This window comes from Ostrinia nubilalis, chromosome 28 (genome assembly GCF_963855985.1).
Source record: "Ostrinia nubilalis chromosome 28, ilOstNubi1.1, whole genome shotgun sequence".
Lineage (NCBI taxonomy): Eukaryota > Metazoa > Arthropoda > Insecta > Lepidoptera > Crambidae > Ostrinia > Ostrinia nubilalis.
Window position 1 is genome coordinate 1,619,490 of NC_087115.1, and position 25,371 is coordinate 1,644,860.

The following is a 25,371-nucleotide window of genomic DNA, read 5'->3' on the forward strand; positions in this document are numbered from 1 at the left end:
CACAAATGACATTATTTTGTAACTTTAAGAGTAGGCGCACACCGTTGATTTTTCGTCGGCCGATAGTTTAGTCGGGCTGTTGATCAGTATGGGCATGTATGGGAGTGCGCACACTACGCCGATTCGATTTGGCCGATTCTTCATACAATTAAAAATCGGGCACAACTATCGGCCAACTAAAAATCAACGGTGTGCGCCTACTCTAAGACACCCCGCAGACTGCAAACTTTGTCGGCCGATAGTTTGGCCTGTTTAATCAGTATGAACTCAAAGTATTGAATTCCTTATAAGTAGTCTTCTAGCGACTTGACCCATTTTTAGCTTGGTCACTGGATTGATTTTTTAAATATTTTTTCTTCCGGCAACTGTGCCCACTAACAGATTAAAGTAGATTTTTATTGATTTCGTGTTTAATTGATTAATATGCACATTGAAGGTTGCCGGAAGAAGGGCCTGGTGTTGCTGTTTTTGTTTGAATATGCTCATTTTCGACTTATATAGTTAAACCGGGTCACAACGCGACGTTTTTACAAGAGTTTTAGACTCAACCTGTTTTTAAATTATTATTTCTACCGGAAATTGATGCTCAAAGTTTAAGCCCCGCCCAACGCCCCTCCCTCCGATTGGAGAACCCTTCCTACCAATGCAGGTGGCTTATGAGTGTCATTGGATTCTCAACCTTATAGATGTAGACTCAAAAGCCATTTCTAAGCGGTGGGTATTTTGAAAAGGGCTTGGTACATACTACAAATAGAGTCCAGTAAGCCTAAGCTGTTCAGAATAAAAATTGACACCCTTACTGACTTTAACTATTTCTGCAATAAAAGTACTTACAGGTTGTATTTTTGCCACTGCCACTTGATTTAGCAATTCTGCGAGTTATGTCGGTCACTTTCGAGTTCGAATCGTTTGCGTATTCGAATCGCCATCAAGAGATTTAGTACGAAAACTACAACAGCGCCTTTGTGAACGTGTCATGAAGTGAATTTAGTATGAGAAATGGTTGCACGCAACCTGTTTTTAGAATCAAAATTGTCACGTTATCGTTTAATTCGAAGGTTGAGTATCGAATTTTGTCGAATACGCAAACGATTCGAAGACAAAGTTGTTCATGCTAGAGGTCCTTGCCAAAATCTTTGGGGGAGGCCTCTGTCCAGCAGTGGACGTCATCTGGCTGAAACGAACGAACTAGAACTACTGTTTTCTTCTCAACTATGTCTTCCATTACTTGATTAGACTCCATTGACTCACCAAATTGCACAATAATATAATTGTGGGGCTATAATCAGAAATATGGCTTCATTCCGCGATAAAAGGAATATTAACGTCAATTTAGATGATATATTAGATGGATCTTCACAGCTGCATTTGTCTATGAACTTATTTGTGTGCTGAGTGCATCGAAATGACTGGACGGGTTTTGATGGCAATTTCACGAATAGACAGATTTCAGCCACAGGACGTCCACTGCTGAACATAGGCCTTTCCTAATGATTTCTATATTGACCGGTTGGTTGCAGCCTGCATCCAGCGTCTTCCTATTACCTTTATGAGGTCGTCGGTCCACCTTGTGGACCACACTACGCTTGCCAGTACGTGGCCTCGTTTAACCACTGGAATACGCAATTTTGCTTAAGCAGTGAATATTGTGTGCTTTTACTGATTAGTTCTGTTTTTCTATGTTTCATTATACTTTATTAAATTGAATATAGGTGTAGCGCTTACCTGTCTGTGCCTGAGTCATGGGAGCGGCACGGGAGGGGTGACATTGACATAATATTATGACGTGACAGAGCATACAAATCTGAAGCACATCTGAAGTCTCGCTACGTTTGACGTCCCAAAAACACCCTCCCGTGCCGCTTCCATACCTCAGGTACTGACTCAGTTAAGTGCTATAGTCCGGTCGCCGAGCACGTAGAATTTCGTCCAATGACCCTAAGCTACCCATCCTTATCGCTCGCGCGTAATTATACTGCTGTCGCGACTGTGCGACGGGCGGCCGCAGCGAGTGTGCGAGCGCGACAGCAACATAACTACGCGCGAGCGATAAGGATGGGTAGCTTGGGGTCATTGGACGAAATTCTACGTGCTCGGAGACCGGGCTTTAGACTTTAAGAAGTTAACTATTGGGCTTTATTTAACAGAAAGACAAAACTCAATACACAATTTTGTTTATTAAAAGAGACTATAATTGCTTTACATTTGATTTACACCTTATAGTAGTGAGTCTTCCATCGACTTGGCCCACTTTCAGCTTGGTCCATGGGCCAAGTCGCCGGTATGATTTTTTTCAATTTTTTTCTTTCGGCAACTGGGCCTACCTTCAACGTATAATTCGTAAATTAAAAATTTACTCTACAATCTTAGTGGTCCCAGTCCCAAGAAAAAATTAAAAATTCATACCGACGACTTGGCCCGTGGACCAAGCTAAAAGTGGGCCAAGTCACTGGAAGACTTAGTAATTAAATATTTAGTTTAAATGCATCACAATTTTTCATCGAAGTATACTCCCCGAAGACCGCAGACTTTTAGTCGGCCAATAGTTTGGTCCAATTTGTATGAGGAATCGGCCGATGCCAAATCGGTGTAATGTGCGCACTTCCATACATGTCCATACTGATTAACAGCCCGACCCAACTATCGGCCGACTAAAAATCTGTAGTTTGCAGGGTGTCTTAACCTCGTAAGACCGAAGAGTAAATTTTGTCAACTTCTAAGTATCGCCGAATGTGCTTTCAGAAGAACGAATAATTTGAAGTCGTAAACGCCGAGCACTTCGAGTAAAAAAATTTCTATGTTAGAGATTTTCTTTTGCACCCATATTTTCAGGGACCCTATATAATAGTGCATAGAGCTTATTTTAGGTAAAAAATAATAAAAAAATGTTTTCTCTTAAAAGAACATTCGGTATTACAGACTTTAAAAAGAAAAAGTAAATAAATTGTATATTATACTTTAAAGTAAAACATAAATGTAACCTCCTTAATAAATTAATACTACATAAAGATACAATAATGATATTAATAAATGTAACTGAAAAGGCACAAGTATTTTAATTTTATTTAATGTTCCATAATTAGTACTTTTAAAAGTACTATCGGTTTTATAACATACAATAATGATAGGTTAGAATGTATAAGAAGTAAAGTCAATATTCATGTTAATTATAATATTTATTAAACTAAAAATCAGAACGTTCTCATAGTAAATTTTCTCAATCATATCATAATTTTAAAAGTCCAATACTCAATTCATCTCAATAGAAAAAATATACAAAAATAAAACTTTCACCATCAAGACCGAATGTTCCTTGCAAAGAACTATTATTTTCAAACGAAAAAAAATCATACAAAACTTCTTCGAATTGGTAAAAATATTTTTTTTGCTTGTTTAGCAGTATTTTAACTTTAATTACACTGGTTAGTTTTTCAATTAAACTACGATTACGTGAAGAAAAAAAATTAATCGTAAATCACGTCCGCTCGGAAGAACCACCTTGTCACAGAAAAATGATAATTTGACAGTGACATTTTGTTTTTTTTACATTAATAAGTTCGGATACCTGATTTTGAATACTTTGAGCCATAGACTATCACTCGTTTTTTTCGATAGGCGCGAATTTTTGAACTTAAAATTATCTCTAAAGTTTTAGTTCCTCTGAAGGCACATCCGGCGATACTTACAATTCACCTCCGAAAATGTCTCGGCGTTACCGACTACAAAGTTTCAGTTCCTTCTGAGGCACATCCGGGCTTACGAGGTTAAGATAGCTTAAGATTAACTAATGAGAATTCTCAGAGTGAGCATTCGCTATCATTCGCGCGAACATTCGTTACCTCGTGTTATTACTTATGCGAACATTTTTATTTATGTCTTGCAAGAAAACTGTACTTTCTGTTCGGTAAGAAAAAAGATGCTTGCTCGCGTAACAACGTTCGCAAATATATTCTCAGAGCAAATGCTCGCCACTGAGTATTCTCTAGGGCCATAGATGCTTCACAATCTCAGTCTAAAATGTAGTCTTTTTTATTCTTTCTTTGACATAAAATAGTTTTGTTTTAAAATGAAATGTTCCGGACACTTCATTTTTGTCGTGTCATAATGGCTTCTGACGTATAGATGAACTACACTGAACTGTCCTACCAAACACATTGACAGGGGGGCGCCACCATCGTTCAACTATAGTTTCCAACACAGATAACAGAAACTAAAGGGAGATGTGTCAAGGGGCGGGGCCAGTGTCGCAGCAATATGCCCAAAAACAGAACACTGAACACAAAAATGCAATGATGACAGCAGCGACGTCATAATGTAAACGGTTTACATTGCTTGCGTAGTACTAAAGATAATTCGAACGTTGAGTACTGATACCGCAGTGGATAATGAGCACATATTTTGATTACTTTGTGTGTGTGAATTTCTAATGTGACACTGAGTTTCGAACTCAGCGCATTAGTTGGCATCTCTCTATATCTCTATGGTTTCCAACATGGCAAAAATCGGAAGCAGCGATCCGGTATTGACGGTGGCGCCCCCTGTCAATGTCACGGGTGGGACAGTTCGTTGTAGTTCATCTATACCAGAGTAAATACAAATGAGTAGGTCATCTTCATACAAAATGACAAAATTCGACGCAACACCCCGCTAATCCCCGCTAAATTTTGTCAGTGTGAGCGTGCGCGCCGCATACGTATTGGCGCGCTCACATACAAACCGCGCTGGGTGCGTTTCTATGAAGATGACTTACTCATTTGTATTTACTGTATATACTAAGGATGGGTCAAAAGTCTGTCAAACTCCACACAAAAACCACCGATTAAGGTAATAGTCACGGTTAATATGGCAGTGCAACTCAGCCGATTCTGTTCTGATGCGTCATGATGACACAATACGTCAGAAAAATATAAATCCACCTTTAAACTGAGATAGTAAATCGTTTAAAAATAGTGCCCATAGATAGATAAAAAATACATATTAAACTATAAATACATTAAAATCTATTAGGCCTAGCGCAAAACTTAGTCAGTGCCTGAGGTAAGGGAGCGGCACGGGAGGGTGTTTTTTGTTACGTCAATGAGAGTTTTCGCGTTTGAAAAATCCGCCAGATGGCCATACGTAGACGCGAGGTCCATTTGGCTAGTTTCCTAAAAAAATTTTTTTAGTCCGTAATGTTTAATATCAAAAAATATTGGACACATATATTTTTATTTGTCAATCTAACAAATAATTACATAGTTATGGTGCGTTGAAGTTCGGCACGACGTCACAACGTGCGGCACTTTTATGCACGCATTGACGTCACAGGCCTCTTCTTATGAACTTTGGCGCGCTTTATCTCTTTAAATTTTCATTAGTTTGAAAAAGTGAAAAATACGTGTAGAGTATTTTTTGATAAGTTAACTGACGGACTAATTAAAACTCTTGCTTTTTGACCCAGGAAACATCCCTAGTGGCGGATTTTTCAATCGCGAAAACCCTCATTGTCAGCGAGACTTCAGATTTCTACGCTATCACGTCATAATGTCACAATCACCCCTCCCATACATCAGGCACTGATGAGTTAAGTGGTAGACCTACACTTGGCTATATTAAGTGAATCACATCATAGTAAAGACACCGGCACACCGAGCTACACAAAGTGGCATCTTAATTAATTGTAATAAGAGCTATAGTCTGGACGCCGAGCACGTAGAATTTCGTCCAATGACCCCAAGCTACCCATCCCTATCGCTCGCGCGTAATTATATTGCTGTCGCGACTGTGCGACGGGCGGCCGCAGTGAGTGTGCGAGCAACATAATTACGCGCGAGCGATAAGGATGGGTAGCTTGGGTCATTGGACAAAATTCTACGTGCTCGGAGACCGGGCTTTAGTTTGCAATAAAAAATATACTTTGATGCGTCGCACTTACCTACACTTACACACCAGTCGTTGGAAAATTAAAACCTGATTAAAAAAGGTATATTCACATATGACTTACGTACCTGCACGTATGTACAGTTAGCCTCAAATAGTTAGTGACACCCAAAGTAGCCAAAAAGTTCGCAACACGTCTTTGTTACTTGGAATAAGGTTTTGTTGTCATCTTTTGGCCACTGGGTGTCGCGAACTATTTGACACTGACTGTACTAGTGTGAATGTACCCTTAAGGGCGCGTTCAAATAAGTCGTTTTGAGCCAGAAGTCAGTCCGTTTGCAGAACCACACACTGAAAATTGTGTAACAACGAGGGCTATCGTGTTTGTCCTCAACAGTTGGAACCACTGGCGAGTGACAAGACCTTACTCTACAGTGGCGCTATCTTGGTGAGAGCAAATGCTATAGTCCTCCTACCGCTTCAGCGCTCATCAGTTGGTGTCACTATCTTAGCCACTAGCGAATGACAGGACCTTGTTTTCCAGTAGCGCCAACTGATAAGCGCTAAAACTGTAGACCTTAGTGTGTTGGAATAAATTGACAAATTACCAACAGTTGATGTGCAGTCTTGCAAACGCAAGACTGACGTTTTGTTCAAAACGTCTAATTCAGTGTTTTTCAAACTGTGGGTCGCCACCCCCTGGGGGATCGCGAAGCCTCTACTAACCCAGTAAAAAAATCATTAGTTTTAAAGATAGATTTATCCGAAACCAATGATGCAAATTTTTTCATACGAGGGGTCGCGTCATGAAAAAGGTTGAAAAACACTGATCTAATTTGAAAAAGTCTTAATACTAAATCACGTATTGAAATAGCACAAAAAATAGAGATCCATTTTCTTAGTGTCTTCAGGGGGATTTATATTTGTCTGATGTGTTTTGTCGTGACGCATCAGAACGGAATCGCGTTCATGCATTTAGTATACGACACGTCAAAAATCATTCGCACACTCACTGCGGGCGCGCGTCGCACAGTCGCGACAGCAATATAATTACGCGCGAGCGATAAGGATGGGTAGCTTGGGGTCATTGGACAAAATTCTACGTGCTCACGGACCAGGCTTTAGTTTGAGCGTTATCACACTAAATGCATGAACATCGATTCCGTTCTGATGCGTCATGATGACATAACACGTCAGACAAATATAAATCCACCTTTATCTACATACTATTATGTATAAAACAAAAGAAATATTGACACACGGACACAATTATAATAAATTATATTCATCATTGAAAAAATACATTTACTCGTAATTATTAGGAAAAAAGTTCACTTTAATATTATTTTTATAGCTATAAAACGTCAATAATTCGGTCAGCTTAGTCAAAAAGAGTGACGTCACAAACATACGTTCACATTTATTTTCTAGTGAAACATTGTTTTTATAGTTGTTGCTACTCACGAAGGCGAGTGAGCTTTACTTGTGTGTACGTGTACATGCACATAACGATAGTGTAATGTCTATCAAAACTTTTGAACAACGAACAGTAGCGAGCCAACACACATGTAAAGCTCATTTCTTTCCATTTTTATATTTCCGAGCATTTTTCCTTATTTTTCTACCCTCTTTCTGTGTCTTTAAGTTTTAGCTCTCGATTTTCGATGCTGCCAACTATTTTTTTCTGTTTTTATTATTTGGTTACAAATAAAAAACTTAGATAAATAATACCTAGATCGATAGCTAGTCCATACAGGCGCTTCGTCAAAAGTGATGCAAATGTCATTATGTCATAATAAATGTCATGATTATATGTTTTGATTTTTCGTTTGACTTTGACAACTGTCAGAACGTATACTGAGCCAATTATCTAGTTTGAAGTGCTTCACTTTTCTTGACTTATAATGGAGAAGTTTCCAGTTTTTTTCTATTAATAAAACTTGAAAATATAAATATATAAGTAAAACCAATAATAATATTGAAAGAATCATGAAAATATATCTAAGTATTTCGCGCCATTTGATCGGTGACGTCACGGCACTCATTTGGAGTACAAACAGTGAATCACCCCTGGACCAATGCTGTTCACAGATCCAATTTTTAAACAATCTAGTAGTTTTTATTTTTCAGCCAGTCACTTAAGATTCTTTCTTAATAAAATTATTTTGTAACCTTTTTTGACATATCCTAGACCTGGCCATAAACAAAAAAGAAGAAGAAGACTGACATATAGTGTCATTTTCGACAACGCAGACAACCAGGGTGGTAAACATTGTGGTTGAAACTAAAACGGGTGGCGTGAATTCAACGCACCGCCTGTGTGAGTTCTACGCGAAAATATGTAGGTAAATTAAATAATCAATTTCTCAGAGCCATTTCTTGATGGATTTATAGAAAAACTAGCTTTCCGCCCGCGGCTTCGCCCGCGTGGAATTTTGTCTGTCACAGAAAAACTTTATCGCGCGCGTCCCTGTTTCAAAAACCGGGATAAAAACTATCCTATGTTCTTTCCCGGGACTCAAACTATCTCTATGCCAAATTTCATCAAAATCGGTTGCGAGGTTTAAGCGGGAAAGCGTAACAGACAGACAGACAGACAGACAGACAGACAGACAGACAGAGTTACTTTCGCATTTATAATATTAGTTGGGATTTAACCATCTTTTGTGTTTTGGTCTATATTTTAATTCCATTCAGTGAAATATAATGTTTTCAATCGAAACTTCACGAAACTTTTTTTTTTTTGGCTCGCACGGCTTTTGCATTTGCCACGACAAAGGTAGGGAAACGAAAATGTAGGAAATATCGGAATTTCGGAAATTTAAAAGGATAGGATCAATATAGGTTCACGAAACTTCTTCATTCTATAGGTGTATGGGTACTAGAGAGGGTCGTGCTCCTACAATGGAGACTAAATGACCTGATGATGATGCTGCTACATCTTTCTGTCTCTATGCTACCTCGCAGCATGTGCCTTAAGGTGCCTAAGGGCACACCTAGCGGCGGTCCCTTTAGCAATGCGATAGTTTCTTCCGACTCCCTTAAAGGCGCCTCGACCGAATACTTCGACACAAACTCGCACGCGGCGGCCGTCTGCTAAACGCTCTGGTTTGCTGTGGACAAAGAAATATAGTGTTAAAAGGGCTACTATAAAGTTATTTCATCACCATCACTTGGTTTTGGTACAATAGGCTAGATGACAAAATTTCAATTATTTGTCCGTCAGACAGATAATTAGAAAATATTAGACTCATTTTTTTTTCTTTCATAATTATACAGGGTGTTAGGTAAATGGGTATATGAGCCGACACTAGCCCATGTTAACATGGGCATATAAATGGTATGGTGAAGTCAGTGATATAATCATTTTATTTTTTTAAATTTTCATACAAAATAAATTTTATAAAATCCGATTTGTATGAAAATTAAAATAATTAAAATGAAGATATCAATTTCCTGACTTCACCATACCATTTATATGACCATGTTAACATGGGCTAGTGTCGGCTCATATACCCATTTACCTAACACCCTGTATAATAACAGTGCTACATCGAGTTGAAATGGCGCGTTACGTCACGCTAGAGTAGATGTTTTACTCAAAAGTGACGTCACGCGACATTTCAACTCAATATAATACTGTAATTATTCGATTATGAAAAAAAATAAAAAATATGTGTCCAAAATTTTTTTTATCTGTCTAATGGGCTAAATAGAATTTCGATTTCATTACCCAGTCATCATTCCTATTGCGCGAAAGGCACTAGCGCGAAAGACATTTGTGCGAATGGACTTTTGCGCGAAAAGACATGAGCGCGAATGGACGTTTGCGCTTTCGCGCAAAAGACATGAGCGCAAAAGACACTAGCATAAGTGTCCGTCCATGCGCGAAAACTCAACGACTCACCCAAACTACGGATCTCCTCATCTCTGATTTGATCACGCCTACATACTAATAAATAATTTGAATGTAAATAACTCACCCAAACTTAGCAGTGTCCGGCTCTGCTTCCAAAAGTTCCCTGACTGGTGATTTAGGTGCGGCGGCGCTGAAGGCTTCCAATTCTGCTCCCATAAGATTCACGTAGGACTTCCATACCGCACCCAGAGACATGCCTATTGAATAAATAAATAAATAAATAATAAAATATTTATTTAACTCACACAAAAATGAAACATAGCTACATCTAAGTATCTTCAAAGAGGTCAAAATTGGACGTCAAGGAGACCATGGCCAGGCCTATCGATGGCTACAGGGTTATCCATTGTTTTTAGGACACCCTGTATATTTTTTGCGAGAGTTCCATGGGGTGGTACCCATTCAGGGGAGGGCAGCTGACTGGGTTTTTTTCCACTCTGTCCACCTGGGTGATATAAGTCCACTTGATCTGTGAAAAAAGTCGCATCTGTTCACCTGGGTGAATTAATTCCTAGCTGAACAAAGGCGACTGCTTTAGTGCACTCAATTGACCTGGGTGAAATGGTTCCGAGGTGAAATGAAGACACTAAATCACAAGGTGATATCACCCAGGTGAACAAAGTGGAATAAACCGTTGGAAAACGCAAACGTGGTCGCCACAAGCAAACTTGGCGGCGCACTGTGGCAGACGAGGCGAAGAAGATCGGCAAGACTTGGAGCGAGATCAAACGCGAAGCTCGAGACCGAACGCGATGGAGGACTGTTGTGGACGCCCAGCCCCATCTAAGGGACATAGGACCCTAAGTCAAGTAAGTAAGTCAGGGTACGCCCATGACACTAAAACAACATTCACGCCAACGACACTAAACCATGATTCTCACCTGAGTCCAGGAATATAGCGCCAGCCACGGATTCGAATAGGTCTCCTAATGCTTTGGGGACTTCTACATCTTCAGCCTGCTCCATCTCGTCCTCTTGAATGAGGTAGTGCTGGAATAAATGAACGAATTAATGAATGAGCGATAGAACGAGCGAATGAGCATAGGACGGATGGATGAAGGAACGAATGAGTGAATAAGTGAAAGATCGACAGAAACGACTGCATGAATGAACGAAAGAAATAACGAATGATTGATGAATGATATCAATAAATAAAAATAGGTAAAGCCCGGTCTGTGAGCACTTAGAATTTTGTCCAATGACCCCAAGCTACCCATCCTTATCGCTCGCGCGTAATTATGTTGCTGTCGCGCTCACACACTCACTGCGGGCGCGCGTCGCACGTCTCACAGACCAGACTATAGTGCACACATTAATTAATTTTAATTGTCTCTACAGGAGAGGTATAAATAACTAATGATAAAATAAAGATACCTCCTCGCTTATGGAATGCCCATTCTCCTCCTGTATCTTCACGTATTTCGTGAGCACCTCGTTCAAACCGGGCGACATGTGACGGAAGTATCTGGAACAAAACCATTTTGTAATTTACATTATGACACCATTGAAGAATAAGTCCAAATATAGCTGAGGTTTTTATGACTAAAGGTCTAGGCGCATAACTGAGTCAGTGCCCGAGGTATGGGAGCGGCACGGGAGGGGAGACATTTTTTTTTTGAAGGGACGCGCGCTTTTAGCTTGAGGAGCTTTTCCAGCTTCACCGGGCAGAGTGGCGAGTACAGAAGGTACTCTAGCCGTTTGGCGATCGTCGGCCGTATCGAGCGCATAAGGCGCCCGATCAGTGGCGAACCCAACTAGAGGGTTGCCCTCCGCGGTGTTGGACCAAAGTCCAGCCTACGGCAGGGAGACATATTATGAAGTGACAGAGCATACGAATCTGAAGATTTTAAGTCTCGTTGACGTTTGACGTCACAAAAACCCTTTCTCATTCCGCTCCAGTATCTCAGGCACTGACAGAGTAGGCTAGTTTCCAAAAAAAAATTCTTTAGTCCGTCAATTTTAGTATAAAATAATATTGGACACGTATATTTTTAATTGTCAATCAAACAAATAATTACAAAGTTATAGTGCGTTGAAGTTCCGCGCGACGTCACAAAGTGCTGCACTTTTACGCACTCACTGACGTCACGGGCCTTTTCTTCAGAACTTTGGCACGCTTTATCTCTTTACATTTTCATTAGTTTTAAAAAGTGAAAAATACGTGTTGAGTAGTTATTGATAAGCTAACTGACGGACTAATTAAAACTCTTGCTTTTTTACCCAGGAAACATCCCTGTTAAACGCTGACCTATAAATGACCTAATGATGACTCACTTGTGGAGGCCATTAGAGCAGTGTTCCGCAAACGGTGTACCGCGGTAGACTGGTATACCGTGGTCATTAGATGGTGTGCATCGGAAAAATAAGATCATAATATAATCTTATTTTTAGTAAGTAAATAAAGGTTTTCATGTGTGGTGCACCTCCAAAGAATTTCGTTTTCCTAAATGTACCTTCAACACAAAAATATTGCGGAACACTGCATCTCGCGATATTTTCGAATCGGATGGCATAGCATGGCGTCGTTTGTCGTTCACCTATGTCCTAGGATGAATAAATGTCCTGATGACGGTGACTTACTTGTGGAAGATTTTAGTCAACCACAATAACGTCCGTATTCACAAACGATGCTTGCTTAAGTGAAGCAGCAAATCGAACGCACAGCGTTGAATAGAAGCTCTGTGATTATTTTGTGTGTCGCCCTGTGCGTCCACGCGCACTGGAAGACTTCATAGTAATGTTTTTGAATACGGGCGTAAGGAAGCTAAGGTGGAATTGCTTCTTTCCAAGCTTATATCGTGCTCGGCTCTAATAATAATTACTTACCATCTCAGTCTCCTATTTATATACTAACCAGGGTAAAAAACTTCATCACCGCGATGCAGGTTTGCACGCGCGGCGGCTCTCTCCATAGTCGCACGAATCAGCGCTATCTATCGACTCACTTGTGGAAGTTATCTAGCGTTCTGTTTTGCAAGGATATTCTCCATTTGCCTCTGGTATTAGAGGGCCGTACTCCTGCAGTGGAGACTAAATGACTTGCTGATGAATCATCATCAGTTGATGATGACTCACTTGTGGAGGTCACTTCTCAGCGCCAGCCCGAAGTGGTGGTAGGTCAAGTTAAAAGTGCCCTGAAAAGGACCTATATGCCAGTAAAGTATGACTCACTTGTGGAAGCCGTGGCGGGCAGCCAAGGTCGCGAAGATATTTTTTATTTGCCTCTGGTATTAGAGGGTCGTGCTCCTGCAGTGGACACTAAATGACAAATAACCTGAGATTCTAGTGACCTGCTGATGATGATGATGATAATGATGACTTACTTGTGGAAGCCGTGTCTGGCGGCCAGAGTCGCGAAGATGGTGTTGTTGACGAGCGCCGAGCGCAGGTCCGTCAGTCAATCGAGTCAGTGCCGTACCTCAGGCACCTATAGTAGAGTATTACAGGTGGCGCGTGATCAGGTAGTCTCAGCCTTATATGGGTCTTAGGCGCTTACCTGAGTCAGTGCCCGATGACGTCAAAGCGAGACCTCCGATTTGTATGGATCTGTAACGTCTTAATATGTCAAAGTCAGTCATACATACTTACTCCTCCCGTGCCCGATCTTCATACCTCAGGAACTGACTCAGTTAAAGCGCTAGGACCTATGAATGACCTGATGATTGACTCGCTTGATGAAGCCATTAGTTTTTAGTCAACCACATTAAAGAAGCTATGGTGGAATCGCTTCCTTCCAAGCGAGTGTGGTGCTTACAGACCTAGGACCAGTTTTCTATATACACCAGCCGGGGTAAAAAACTTCATCACCGCGATGCAGGTTTGTATGCGCGGCGGCGCGTATCAGCGCCATCTATCATTAACTGTGTGAACAGTCTAGGTTGCAAAGATATTCTCCATTTGCCTCTGGTATTAGAGGGTCGTACTCCTGCAGTGGAGACTCTAGTGACATGCTGATAATGCTGATGATGATGATGATGAGGACTCACTTGTGGAAGCCGTGGCGGGCAGCCAAGGTCGCGAAGATGGTGTTGTTGACGAGCGCCGAGCGTAGATCCGTCAGTGCACCGGGCGAGTGCCGCCGCGGGTCCTCGTATAAGTGCCGCGTGATCAGGTAGTCTGCCTTATATGGGTCTAGGCGCTTACCGAGGCAGTGTCATACCTTAGGCGCCTATAGTAGAGTGCAGGCGGCGCGAGATCAAGTAGTCAGACTTATTGGCTCTAGACGCTTACCGAGGCAGTGTCATACCTTAGGCGCCTATAGTAGAGTGCAGGCGGCGCGAGATCAAGTAGTCAGACTTATTGGCTCTAGGCGCTTACCGAGGCAGTGTCATACCTTAGGCGCCTATAGTAGAGTGCAGGCGGCGCGAGATCAAGTAGTCAGACTTATTGGCTCTAGACGCTTACCGAGGCAGTGTCATACCTTAGGCGCCTATAGTAGAGTGCAGGCGGCGCGAGATCAAGTAGTCAGACTTATTGGCTCTAGACGCTTACCGAGGCAGTGTCATACCTTAGGCGCCTATAGTAGAGTGCAGGCGGCGCGAGATCAAGTAGTCAGACTTATTGGCTCTAGACGCTTACCGAGGCAGTGTCATACCTTAGGCGCCTATAGTAGAGTGCAGGCGGCGCGAGATCAAGTAGTCAGACTTATTGGCTCTAGACGCTTACCGAGGCAGTGTCATACCTTAGGCGCCTATAGTAGAGTGCAGGCGGCGCGAGATCAAGTAGTCAGACTTATTGGCTCTAGACACTTACCGAGGCAGTGTCATACCTTAGGCGCCTATAGTAGAGTGCAGGCGGCGCGAGATCAAGTAGTCAGACTTATTGGCTCTAGACGCTTACCGAGGCAGTGTCATACCTTAGGCGCCTATAGTAGAGTGCAGGCGGCGCGAGATCAAGTAGTCAGACTTATTGGCTCTAGACGCTTACCGAGGCAGTGTCATACCTTAGGCGCCTATAGTAGAGTGCAGGCGGCGCGAGATCAAGTAGTCAGACTTATTGGCTCTAGGCGCTTACCGAGGCAGTGTCATACCTTAGGCGCCTATAGTAGAGTGCAGGCGGCGCGAGATCAAGTAGTCAGACTTATTGGCTCTAGACGCTTACCGAGGCAGTGTCATACCTTAGGCGCCTATAGTAGAGTGCAGGCGGCGCGAGATCAAGTAGTCAGACTTATTGGCTCTAGACGCTTACCGAGGCAGTGTCATACCTTAGGCGCCTATAGTAGAGTGCAGGCGGCGCGAGATCAAGTAGTCAGACTTATTGGCTCTAGACGCTTACCGAGGCAGTGTCATACCTTAGGCGCCTATAGTAGAGTGCAGGCGGCGCGAGATCAAGTAGTCAGACTTATTGGCTCTAGACGCTTACCGAGGCAGTGTCATACCTTAGGCGCCTATAGTAGAGTGCAGGCGGCGCGAGATCAAGTAGTCAGACTTATTGGGTCTAGGCGCTTACCTGAGGCAGTGTCATACCTTAGGCGCCTATAGTAGAGTGCAGGCGGCGCGAGATCAAGTAGTCAGACTTATTGGCTCTAGACGCTTACCGAGGCAGTGTCATACCTTAGGCGCCTATAGTAGAGTGCAGGCGGCGCGAGATCAAGTAGTCAGACTTATTGGGTCTAGGCGCTTACCGAGGCAGTGTCATACCTTAGGCGCCTATAGTAGAGTGCAGGCGGCGCGAGATCAAGTAGTCAGACTTATTGGGTCTAGGCGCTTACCTGAGGCAGTGCCTTGCCTCAGGTACTTAACCAACCTACGCCCCCCCCCCCCCCCCCCTACCATACCCCAGGCACTGACTTATGGATGATTACTCGATAAGCGATTACATCGATAAGCGCTAGAATTATGGATGATTACTGATGATGTCAAACGTCAGCGAGACGAGCGAGCTGTGTGTAACGTCTTAATAGTAATGTTATTCCCCCTCTCATGCCGCTCTCCCACACCCCAGGCACTGACTTAGTTAAAAGCGCTAGAGACCTATTATAATTTGCCTCACTTATGGAAGCCACCTCAGACCCTGAGTTAAGCGCTAGGACCTATAGAATGACCACTTGAGGAAGCCATTACATTTTAGTAGAGTTTTCCAAGCGAGTGTGGTGCTTACTGACCTAGGACCAGTTTTCTATATATACCAGCCGGGGTAAAAAACTTCATCACCGCGATGCAGGTTTGTATGCGCGGCGGCGCGTATCAGCGCCATCTATCATTAACTGTGTGAACAGTCTAGGTTGCAAAGATATTCTCCATTTGCCTCTGGTATTAGAGGGTCGTACTCCTGCAGTGGAGACTTTAGTGACCTGCTGCTGATGATGATGATGATGATGATAATGACTCACTTGTGGAAGCCATGGCGCGCGGCCAGGGTCGCGAAAATGGTGTTATTGATTTGCCTCTGGTATTAGAGGGTCGTGCTCCTGCAGTGGACACTAAATGACAAATGACCTGAGACTCTAGTGACCTGCTGATGATGATGATGATGATGATGATGATGATGATGATGACGATGACTCACTTGTGGAAGCCGTGGCGGGCAGCCAGCGTGGCGAAGATGGTGTTGTTGACGAGCGCCGAGCGTAGATCCGTCAGTGCACCGGGCGAGTGCCGCCGCGGGTCCTCGTATAAGTGCCGCGTGATCAGGTAGTCTGCCTTATATGTGTCTAGGCGCTTACCGAGGCAGTGCCATACCTTAGGCGCCTATAGTAGAGTGCAGGCGGCGCGAGATCAAGTAGTCAGACTTATTGGGTCTAGGCGCTTACCAGAGTCAGTGTTATATGGTCTAGGCGCTTACCTGAGTCAGTGTTATATGGTCTAGAGCGCTTACCCGAGTCAGTGTTATATGGTCTAGAGCGCTTACCTGAGTCAGTGTTATATGGTCTAGAGCGCTTACCTGAGTCAGTGTTATATGGTCTAGAGCGCTTACCTGAGTCAGTGTTATATGGTCTAGAGTAGAGATGAAACGGATAGTTGTTTGGCCGGATACCGGATACCGGATATCCGGCCAGCTGCTAGGCCGGATAGCCGGATATCCGGCGGCCGGATAGTTGACCCATTGTCTCGTTGCATGTCGTGACGAGTTTAGCGCCGCACAGGTGCTTCAAACGCGATCAGTGGGTCTATTAGTAGACTAGACTAGTCACACTTTTCGAAAATCGAATCAGTCCGAATTGAATGTCAGATTTTGCCTCTTGTCTAGGGGGCAGATCAATTCGGTCGGTTGCCATCGTGGAGTGTGTGATTGAATAGCGAAAATTAAATTAGTTTACTTGCTGCATAATCTGACTGAACTGCATCATGACATCAGACCATCATTGAAAAAAGATTGCCTATTTTATTTGGCAATATTTAGACTTAACAGATATTTACTATTTATGTATTCGTCATTAGAGTGAATAGCCCAGAAAAAGAAATTAGTTTTTTTAAAGACCTTAATATGGCTTTTTGTAACTTTTTGGACTTTAAGTAAAAGTCGTCATTATTATAAGCCATTTTATTGATGTTTACCTCATTTTATTAATAGGAAATTGTCGTAGTTTTTTAATATCCGGTATCCGGCCGGATAGTGAGTTACTATCCGGTATCCGGCCGGATAGTAAATTAAGGCCGGATATCCGGCCTACCGGATAGTTACCGGATATCCGTTTCATCTCTAGTCTAGAGCGCTTACCAGAGTCAGTGTTATATGGTCTAGAGCGCTTACCTAAGTCAGTGTTATATGGTCTAGAGCGCTTACCTAAGTCAGTGTTATATGGTCTAGAGCGCTTACCAGAGTCAGTGTTATATGGTCTAGAGCGCTTACCTGAGTCAGTGTTATATGGTCTAGAGCGCTTACCTAAGTCAGTGTTATATGGTCTAGAGCGCTTACCTAAGTCAGTGTTATATGGTCTAGAGCGCTTACCAGAGTCAGTGTTATATGGTCTAGAGCGCTTACCTAAGTCAGTGTTATATGGTCTAGAGCGCTTACCTAAGTCAGTGTTATATGGTCTAGAGCGCTTACCAGAGTCAGTGTTATATGGTCTAGAGCGCTTACCTAAGTCAGTGTTATATGGTCTAGAGCGCTTACCAGAGTCAGTGTTATATGGTCTAGAGCGCTTACCTAAGTCAGTGTTATATGGTCTAGAGCGCTTACCTAAGTCAGTGTTATATGGTCTAGAGCGCTTACCAGAGTCAGTGTTATATGGTCTAGAGCGCTTACCTAAGTCAGTGTTATATGGTCTAGAGCGCTTACCAGAGTCAGTGTTATATGGTCTAGAGCGCTTACCTGAGTCAGTGCCATACCTTAGGCTGACTGAGTTATAATTTGACTCGCTTATGGATAGCACCTCAGACACTAAGTTAAGCGCTAGGACTTACGTATGAATGACCTGATGATGACTTACTAACCCCGTCATACCTCAGCTCAGGCACTGGACTCAGTTAAGCGCTAGGACTTACGTATGAATGACCTGATGATGACTTACTAAACCCCGTCATACCTCAGCTCAGGCACTGGACTAGTTAAGCGCTAGATCTATAATGCTGACTAGCTGATGACCTGATGATGACTCACTTGTAGAATGCTTCTTTCCAAGCCAATCCAATCTTACAGGTATCTAGTTACTTACCATCTCAATTTTCTATATATACCAACCAGGGTAAAAAACTTCATCACCGCGATGCAGGTTTGTACGCGCGGCGGCGCTCTCCATAGCGTAGCACGAATCAGCACCATCTATCATTAACTGTGTGAACTCACTCGTGGAAGCCGTGGCGGGCGGTTCTTCATTTGCTTCTATAACACTAGAGAGGGTCGTGCTCCTGCAGTAGAGACTTTAGTGACCTGCTGATGATGATGATGACTCACTTGTGGAAGCCACTTCTCAGCGCTAGCCTATTGTTGTCCTGAAGTGGTGGTAGGGCAAGCTTAAAGTGCCCTGTAAAGGACCTATATGCCAATAAAGTATGACTCACTTGTGGAAGCCGTGGCGGGCAGCCAAGGTCGCGAAGATGGTGTTGTTGACGAGCGCCGAGCGTAGATCCGTCAGTGCGCCGGGCGAGTGCCGCCGTGGGTCCTCGTATAAGTGCCGCGTGATCAGGTAGTCTGAAACAGAGAGATAGATAGATAGAAAACACTATTGTACACCTCACTAGACAAGAAAAGTATATACGAAAGAAATAAATATACAAAAGACTTGCTTTTGCCCGCGGCTTCATCCGCGTGAAATTTAGTTTGTCACAGATAGCCTTTAGGTTATTCTGGGTTATAAACAATAATACTGTAAAGTTTCATCAAAATCCGTTGTATAGTTTTTGCGTGAAAGAGTAACAAACATCCAAACATCCATCCATACAAACTTTCGCATTTAAATATTGTAAGATACGGGATAATTTGGCCCGGTTTCCACCAAAGCGGAGCGGAGACATGAAGTGGAAATAATGAAATCTGATTGCTTATTCAACATACTTCTCTGCTCCGCTTTGGTGGAAACCGGACCTAGATAGCGATGGTGGTCCAGTTATCCTGAGTACCTAGCACACACAATTTCTATATTTCATCGCCTAACCTTCTGACCTGTTACATTCTCTGTCTTTCTCTCTCTCACTCACTCACCCAAGATGGCGTCTCCAAGGAACTCAAGCCGTTGATAGCTGTCAGTCAGTCGTTCTTTTGGTGCGAGGCGTGAGTCAGAGCTTGAAGCAGCAGAGACCGGTCTTTGGACGAACACACACGAGAGGAGAGAGAAGAGAGAGAGAGAGAGAGAGAGAGAGAGAGAGAAGTGGGAGAGAGAGAGAGAAGACAGAGAGAGACACTAGGTCTCCCAAGATGGCGGTTCCAAGCCTGTGATAGCAGCAGCAGAGAGCGATCTTTGAAAAGACACACACTAAAGAACAGACTTATCAACTCGGAAAGGGTCAACATCGTATCGCCTTTCGCGAGCTGTCATTGAGTTTCGCGCGCTGTCAACCGCGAGGCGTTTATGTTACGGTGCGGATAAGTGAGCGTTGCAGTATGGAGTTTCATACAAAGAATACTGACCGCCTCGAGTCGATACGGTTACGATCCCTTTCCGGGTTGATAAATGTGCTACATCCTTCACTCACCCAAGATGGCGTCTCCAAGGAACTCCAGCCGTTGATAGCAGTCGGTGAGCCGGTTCTTTTGGTGCGAGGCGTGTGTTAAAGCTTAGAGCAGCAGAGACCGGTCTTTGGACGAACACACACGAGAGGAGAGAGAAAGAAGAGAGAGAGAGAGAGAGAGAAAAGACAGAGAGAGACACTAGGTCTCCCAAGATGGCGGTTCCAAGCCTGTGATAGCAGCAGCAGAGAGCGATCTTTGAAAAGACACACACTAAAGGTCATAGCAGGCTTGTCAACTCGGAAAGGGATCAACATCGTATCGCTTTTCGCGCGCTGCCAACCGCGAGGCGAGGCGTTTACGTTACGGTGCGGATAAGTGTGCGTTGCAGCATGGAGTTTCGTCTCGGATTGATACGGTTACGATCCTTTTCCGGGTTGATAAATGTGCTACGTCCTTCACTCACCCAAGATGGCGTCTCCAAGGAACTCCAGCCGTTGATAGCAGTCGGTGAGCCGGTTCTTCTGGTGCGAGGCGTGAGTCAGAGCTTGGAGCAGCTAAGACCAGTCATTGAACGAACACACACGAGAGGAGAGAGAGAGAGAGAGAAAAGAGAGAGAAAGAAGAGAGAGAGAGAGACACTAATTCCCGTTTTCACCTTCAATCCCTAATTTTTAAGTGACCCCTAAGATGACACATAACAGGCATTTTGTTGTCATAGGGGTCACTTAAAAATTAGGGATTGATGGTGAGAACGGGCATGGGTCTCCCAAGATGGCGGTTCCAAGCCTATGATAGCAGCAGCAGAGAGCGATCTTTGAAAAGACACACACTAAAGTCATAGCAGACTTGTCAACTCGGAAAGGGATCAACATCGTATCGCTTTTCGCGCGCTGCCAACCGCGAGGCGAGGCGTTTACGTTACGGTGCGGATAAGATAAGTGTGCGTTGCAGCATGGAGTTTCGCCTGGGGTTGATACGGTTACGATCCCTTTCCGTGTTGATAAATGTGCTACGTCCTTCACTCACCCAAGATGGCGTCCCCAAGGAACTCCAGCCGTTGATAGCAGTCGGTAAGTCGGTTCTTTTGGTGCGAGGCGTGTGTTAAAGCTTGAAGTAGCAGAGATCGGTCTTTGAACCGGTATTGTAGAGTACATTCTAGGGCGTCGTAACCTGGAATTAATCAAATTCTTTATTAGTGTGTAGCCATATAGGCCTTTCCAGGGCACGTATACACGTCCTAAGTATATTCTATCCGTGGGAGAGCCACGCTTCGGCATGAATGGGCCGGCTCGACCGGAGTGATACCACGGCCTCACAAAAAACCGTCGTGAAGCAGCCCTTGCGCTGTGTTTCGCCGAGTGAGTGAGGATACCGGAGGCCCAATTGGGGGGGAATGGGATTTAAAAGGTTGGCAGCGCACTTGTGACTTCACTGATGTTGCGGGTGTACATGGGCGACGGCAATTGCTTACCATCAGGTGATCCGTCTGCTCGTTTGCCTCCTATCACATAAAAAAAAAAAAAGCACCGAAAAGAAGCGGCGGAAGAAACTCACTAACTGGAATAAGTCAATTATTATAGAACACTGTAAAGGCTATGGTTGTAAAAGCTAAGAAAAGATTTTCAAAATTCATCCCCTAAGAGGATGAAACGGGGATCGAGAGGTTAACGCGAGCGTAGCTGCGAGCAAAAGCTAGTTAGTACAGAAAATTATTTTTGAGCTGAAATACAAATATTGAACATATATGAAATACGGGCATTAATGACCTGATGATTTGACAGCAATACTCACCAGAAAGCATTTGTTCCAATTCCCCTTCTGGGTCTTCAATGTATCTTAGGAGAGGAGACGGGGGTGCCTTCAGTTCTCCAAACACGGGCTGCAAATAAAAAAAATCTTTATTTTCTGCACAATAAGGACTTGAATAAGGAATGATCTGATTTAATCAAAAGACGTCCACTGCTGGATAAAGGAAAGGACAGCTTTCCACAACGGCAGCATCATGTTGAGTATCCCTTCACCAGATCGTCAGTCCACTGGTATCTCACACTGTAGCAGCTGTCTCTGTCGCTCCAGCCGCACGCCAGTGCAGCAGACAGAGACAGCAGTACTGACCTGCAGCCATTCTCCAGTAGCCGCCCGCTGCGGTTTCAAAGTCCTTGCGTTCCTTAAGTTGTATTTCTCGTTGTAACAACTGTCTCTGTCGCTCCAGCCTCACTCTAACGCAACTGAAAGAGACAGAGATACTATAGAAGTAGCTACGTACCTGCATCCATTCTTCAGTAGCTGTCCTTTGGGATTTGGGTTTGGTTGCGCTCCCAATCCAGCTGTATCTCCCTCTGAAGCAGCTGTCTCTGTCACTCCAGCAACACTCCTGCAAGTCTGATAGAGATAACAGTACCTGCATCCATTCTCCAGTAACCGACCGCTGCGATTTCAGTCCTTGGGCTTCTTCAGCTGTATTTCTCGTTGTAACAACTGTCTCTGTCGCTCCAGCCTCACTCTAGCGCGACTGATAGAGACAGAAACATTATAGAAGTAGCTACTAACCTGGAACTATTCTCCTTTAGCTGCCCTTTGGGGTTTGGTTGCGCTCCCAATCCAGCTGTATCTCCCACTGAAGTGCTGTCTCTCTCACTCGACGCGACACTCCTGAAAGTATAATAGAGATGACAGTACCTGGAGCCATTCACCTGTAGCCGAAGACTGCGGTATCAAAATCCTTAATATAAGGACACTCCATTCCAGTTCTATCTGCTCCTGTTATAGCACAGATTGCCGCTGTCTCTTTAGCTCTTGAGTGGCAGACAGAGACAGCAGTATGCTGGCTGTAGAGGGCGTTCTCGTCAGAACTGCACTCCGACTCGGAGTCTGAGGATAGCAGCTGTCTCTCTCGCTCCAGCCCCACTCTTATGCGACTGACAGAGATGGTAATAGTCTCACACCTGCAGCCACGAAGTCCGGCTCTATATCCCTCTATAGCAGCTGTCTCTCTCGCTACAGCCGCGCGCCAGTGCAGCAGACAGAGACAGCAGTATGCTGGCTGTAGCGGGCGTCCTCGTCGGAACTGCACTCCGACTCCGAGTCTGAGGATAGCAGCTCTCTCTCGCTCCAGCCGCGCGCCAGTGTAGCAGACAGAGACAGCAGTATGCTGGCTGTAGCGGGCGTCCTCGTCGGAACTGCACTCTGACTCCGAGTCTGAGGATAGCAGCTCTCTCTCGCTCCAGCCGCGCGCCAGTGTAGCAGACAGAGACAGCAGTATGCTGGCTGTAGCGGGCGTCCTCGTCGGAACTGCACTCTGACTCCGAGTCTGAGGATAGCAGCTCTCTCTCGCTCCAGCCGCGCGCCAGTGTAGCAGACAGAGACAGCAGTATGCTGGCTGTAGCGGGCGTCCTCGTCGGAACTGCACTCTGACTCCGAGTCTGAGGATAGCAGCTCTCTCTCGCTCCAGCCGCGCGCCAGTGTAGCAGACAGAGACAGCAGTATGCTGGCTGTAGCGGGCGTCCTCGTCGGAACTGCACTCTGACTCCGAGTCTGAGGATAGCAGCTGTCTCTCTCGCTCCAGCCACGCGCCAGTGCAGCAGACAGAGACAGCAGTACTAAAATCCTTGGGTTAAGGCTCCATTTCCTTCTGCTGTAAGATTGCAGCTATCTCTCTAGCTTTTGGATGGCAGAAAGAGACAGGCGTAGCTACTGAACTACAGCCACTCAGTCCAGCTGTATGTACCGCTGTAGCAGCTGTCTCTCTCGCTCTTTCGCGTGAAACAAAGATAGCAATACTGACCTGAATCCATTCACCTGCAGCCCCTGTATCTCACGCTGTACCAAGCTGTCTCTCACGCTCCAGCTGCACTCTTGCGCGACTGACAGAGACAGCAGTAGCCATATCTTCCTGTAGTAGAATAGCAGCTGTCTCTCTCGCTCCAGCCACGCTCCAGTGTGGCAGACAGAGATAGCAGTACTGACCTGCATCCACTCTCCTGCGGTTTCAAAGTTCCTGCGCTCCTCCAGCTGTATCTATCTATGTAACAGCCGTCTCTTTCGCTCCAGCCTCACTCTAACGCAACTGAAAGAGACAGAGATACTATAGAAATAGCAACTAACCTGGTGCCATTCTCTAGAAGCCGCCCTTTGTGGTTTTAAGGTCTTTGAGATAAAGAAACTTCATTCCAGCAGCATTGCAGCTATCTCTCTCTCTATTGGGCGGTAGACAGAGACAGCAATACTAACCTCCAGTAGCCGCCCTCTGATGGGACTGTTGGCTTCAGAATTCCATGGTATTAGTGCGCTCCTAATCCAAGTGTATCTCCCTCTGAAGCAGCTGTCTCTCTCACTCCAGTGTGACGTCCACTCACTTGAGGCCAGCTGTAGGATAGTTACTAGGTGGACCGACGATCTGGTAAAGGTCGCGGGAAGAGCCTGGATGCGGGCAGCGCATTACCGTTCATTGTGGAAAACCTTGGGGGAGGCCTTTGTCCAGCAGTGGACGTCATTTGGCTGAAAAGAAAGTAGGATAGCAGTTGTCTCTCTCACTGACAGAGACGTACCATACCATACCAGTAGAAACGTACCTGCATCCATTCTCCAGTAGCCGCCCTTTGTGGTTTTAAGGTCCCCGGTATGAGCGCGCTCCAGTTAAGCTATTGCATATAGCAGTAGCAGTATTGACTTGCAACCACTAGTAGGCCGCCATTTGTAGGATAGCAGCTGTCTCTCTCGCTTCATACTCGTGCGTGGTAGATAGAGAGCGGTACAGCCGCTGATCTGCAGCCTGTGTAACTCACGCTGTAGCAAGCTGTCTCTCTCGTTCTTGGAAAGCAGACAGAGACAGCAGTACTGACCTGCATCCATTCTCCAGTAGCCGCCCTTTGTGGTTTCAAGGTCCCCGGTATGAGCGCGCTCCAATCTAGCTCTATCTCTTGCTGCTCGTCCTCGTCGGAACTGCATTCCGACTCCGAATCGGAATCGGATCGGGAGTGCTTGGGCGAGGAGGGGGCTGACTGCTTCTGTAAATAAAGTCACAAGTCAGATATTTGAAGCCACGATAGCCGAACGGTAAAGGGGTCGGGTTCGGTCCCCACCGCCGCTCGACTATTGTGGTGAGCCCACTCGTGACACAAGCATATTTAGCTTAGTACGAGGGGATATCGGGACTGTTAGTAATTTGTTTAATAACAAAAATATTACATACTGATAATCTTAAAAAAAATTGTCATACAGATCATCTATATGAGAGCGGCATAGGAGGGTGACATTTGACGTGACAGCCTAGGGCATACAAGTCTGAAGCACGTTTGACGTTTCAAAAACACACCCTCCCATGTCGCTCCCATACTTCAGGTACTGACTCAGTTAAGCGCTAGACCCATATTATGCGCAAGAAAATTGAGGCATTTAAAACTAGACCATTGGCGTATTTTTCCCATACATTCTGTCAGTTCACAATGTCAAACACTAATGAAAACGAATGACATATGATGACATTATATCTAGGCGTTATTAAGGCTTAATTTTGAGAGATATTCGTCAAAATTGCGCTACAC

The 25,371-nt window shown here is 44.4% G+C and overlaps 1 protein-coding gene across 1 annotated transcript in view; it reads right to left on the reverse strand.

Moving 5' to 3' along the window:
* Nucleotides 1-8,711: 8,711 nt before the first annotated feature.
* LOC135085183 (endoribonuclease Dcr-1) overlaps nt 8,712-25,371 on the reverse strand; it is a 77,299-nt gene continuing 60,639 nt past the window's right edge. The window contains exons 37-44 of the mRNA XM_063979936.1: nt 24,400-24,468; nt 21,620-21,707; nt 20,855-20,998; nt 18,721-18,850; nt 11,153-11,243; nt 10,660-10,768; nt 9,843-9,975; nt 8,712-8,972 (exon numbers count right to left, since the gene is read on the reverse strand). Coding sequence (XP_063836006.1) covers nt 8,816-8,972; nt 9,843-9,975; nt 10,660-10,768; nt 11,153-11,243; nt 18,721-18,850; nt 20,855-20,998; nt 21,620-21,707; nt 24,400-24,468 — 921 coding nt within the window. The 3' untranslated portion in view covers nt 8,712-8,815. The remainder of the gene's footprint in view (nt 8,973-9,842; nt 9,976-10,659; nt 10,769-11,152; nt 11,244-18,720; nt 18,851-20,854; nt 20,999-21,619; nt 21,708-24,399; nt 24,469-25,371) is intronic.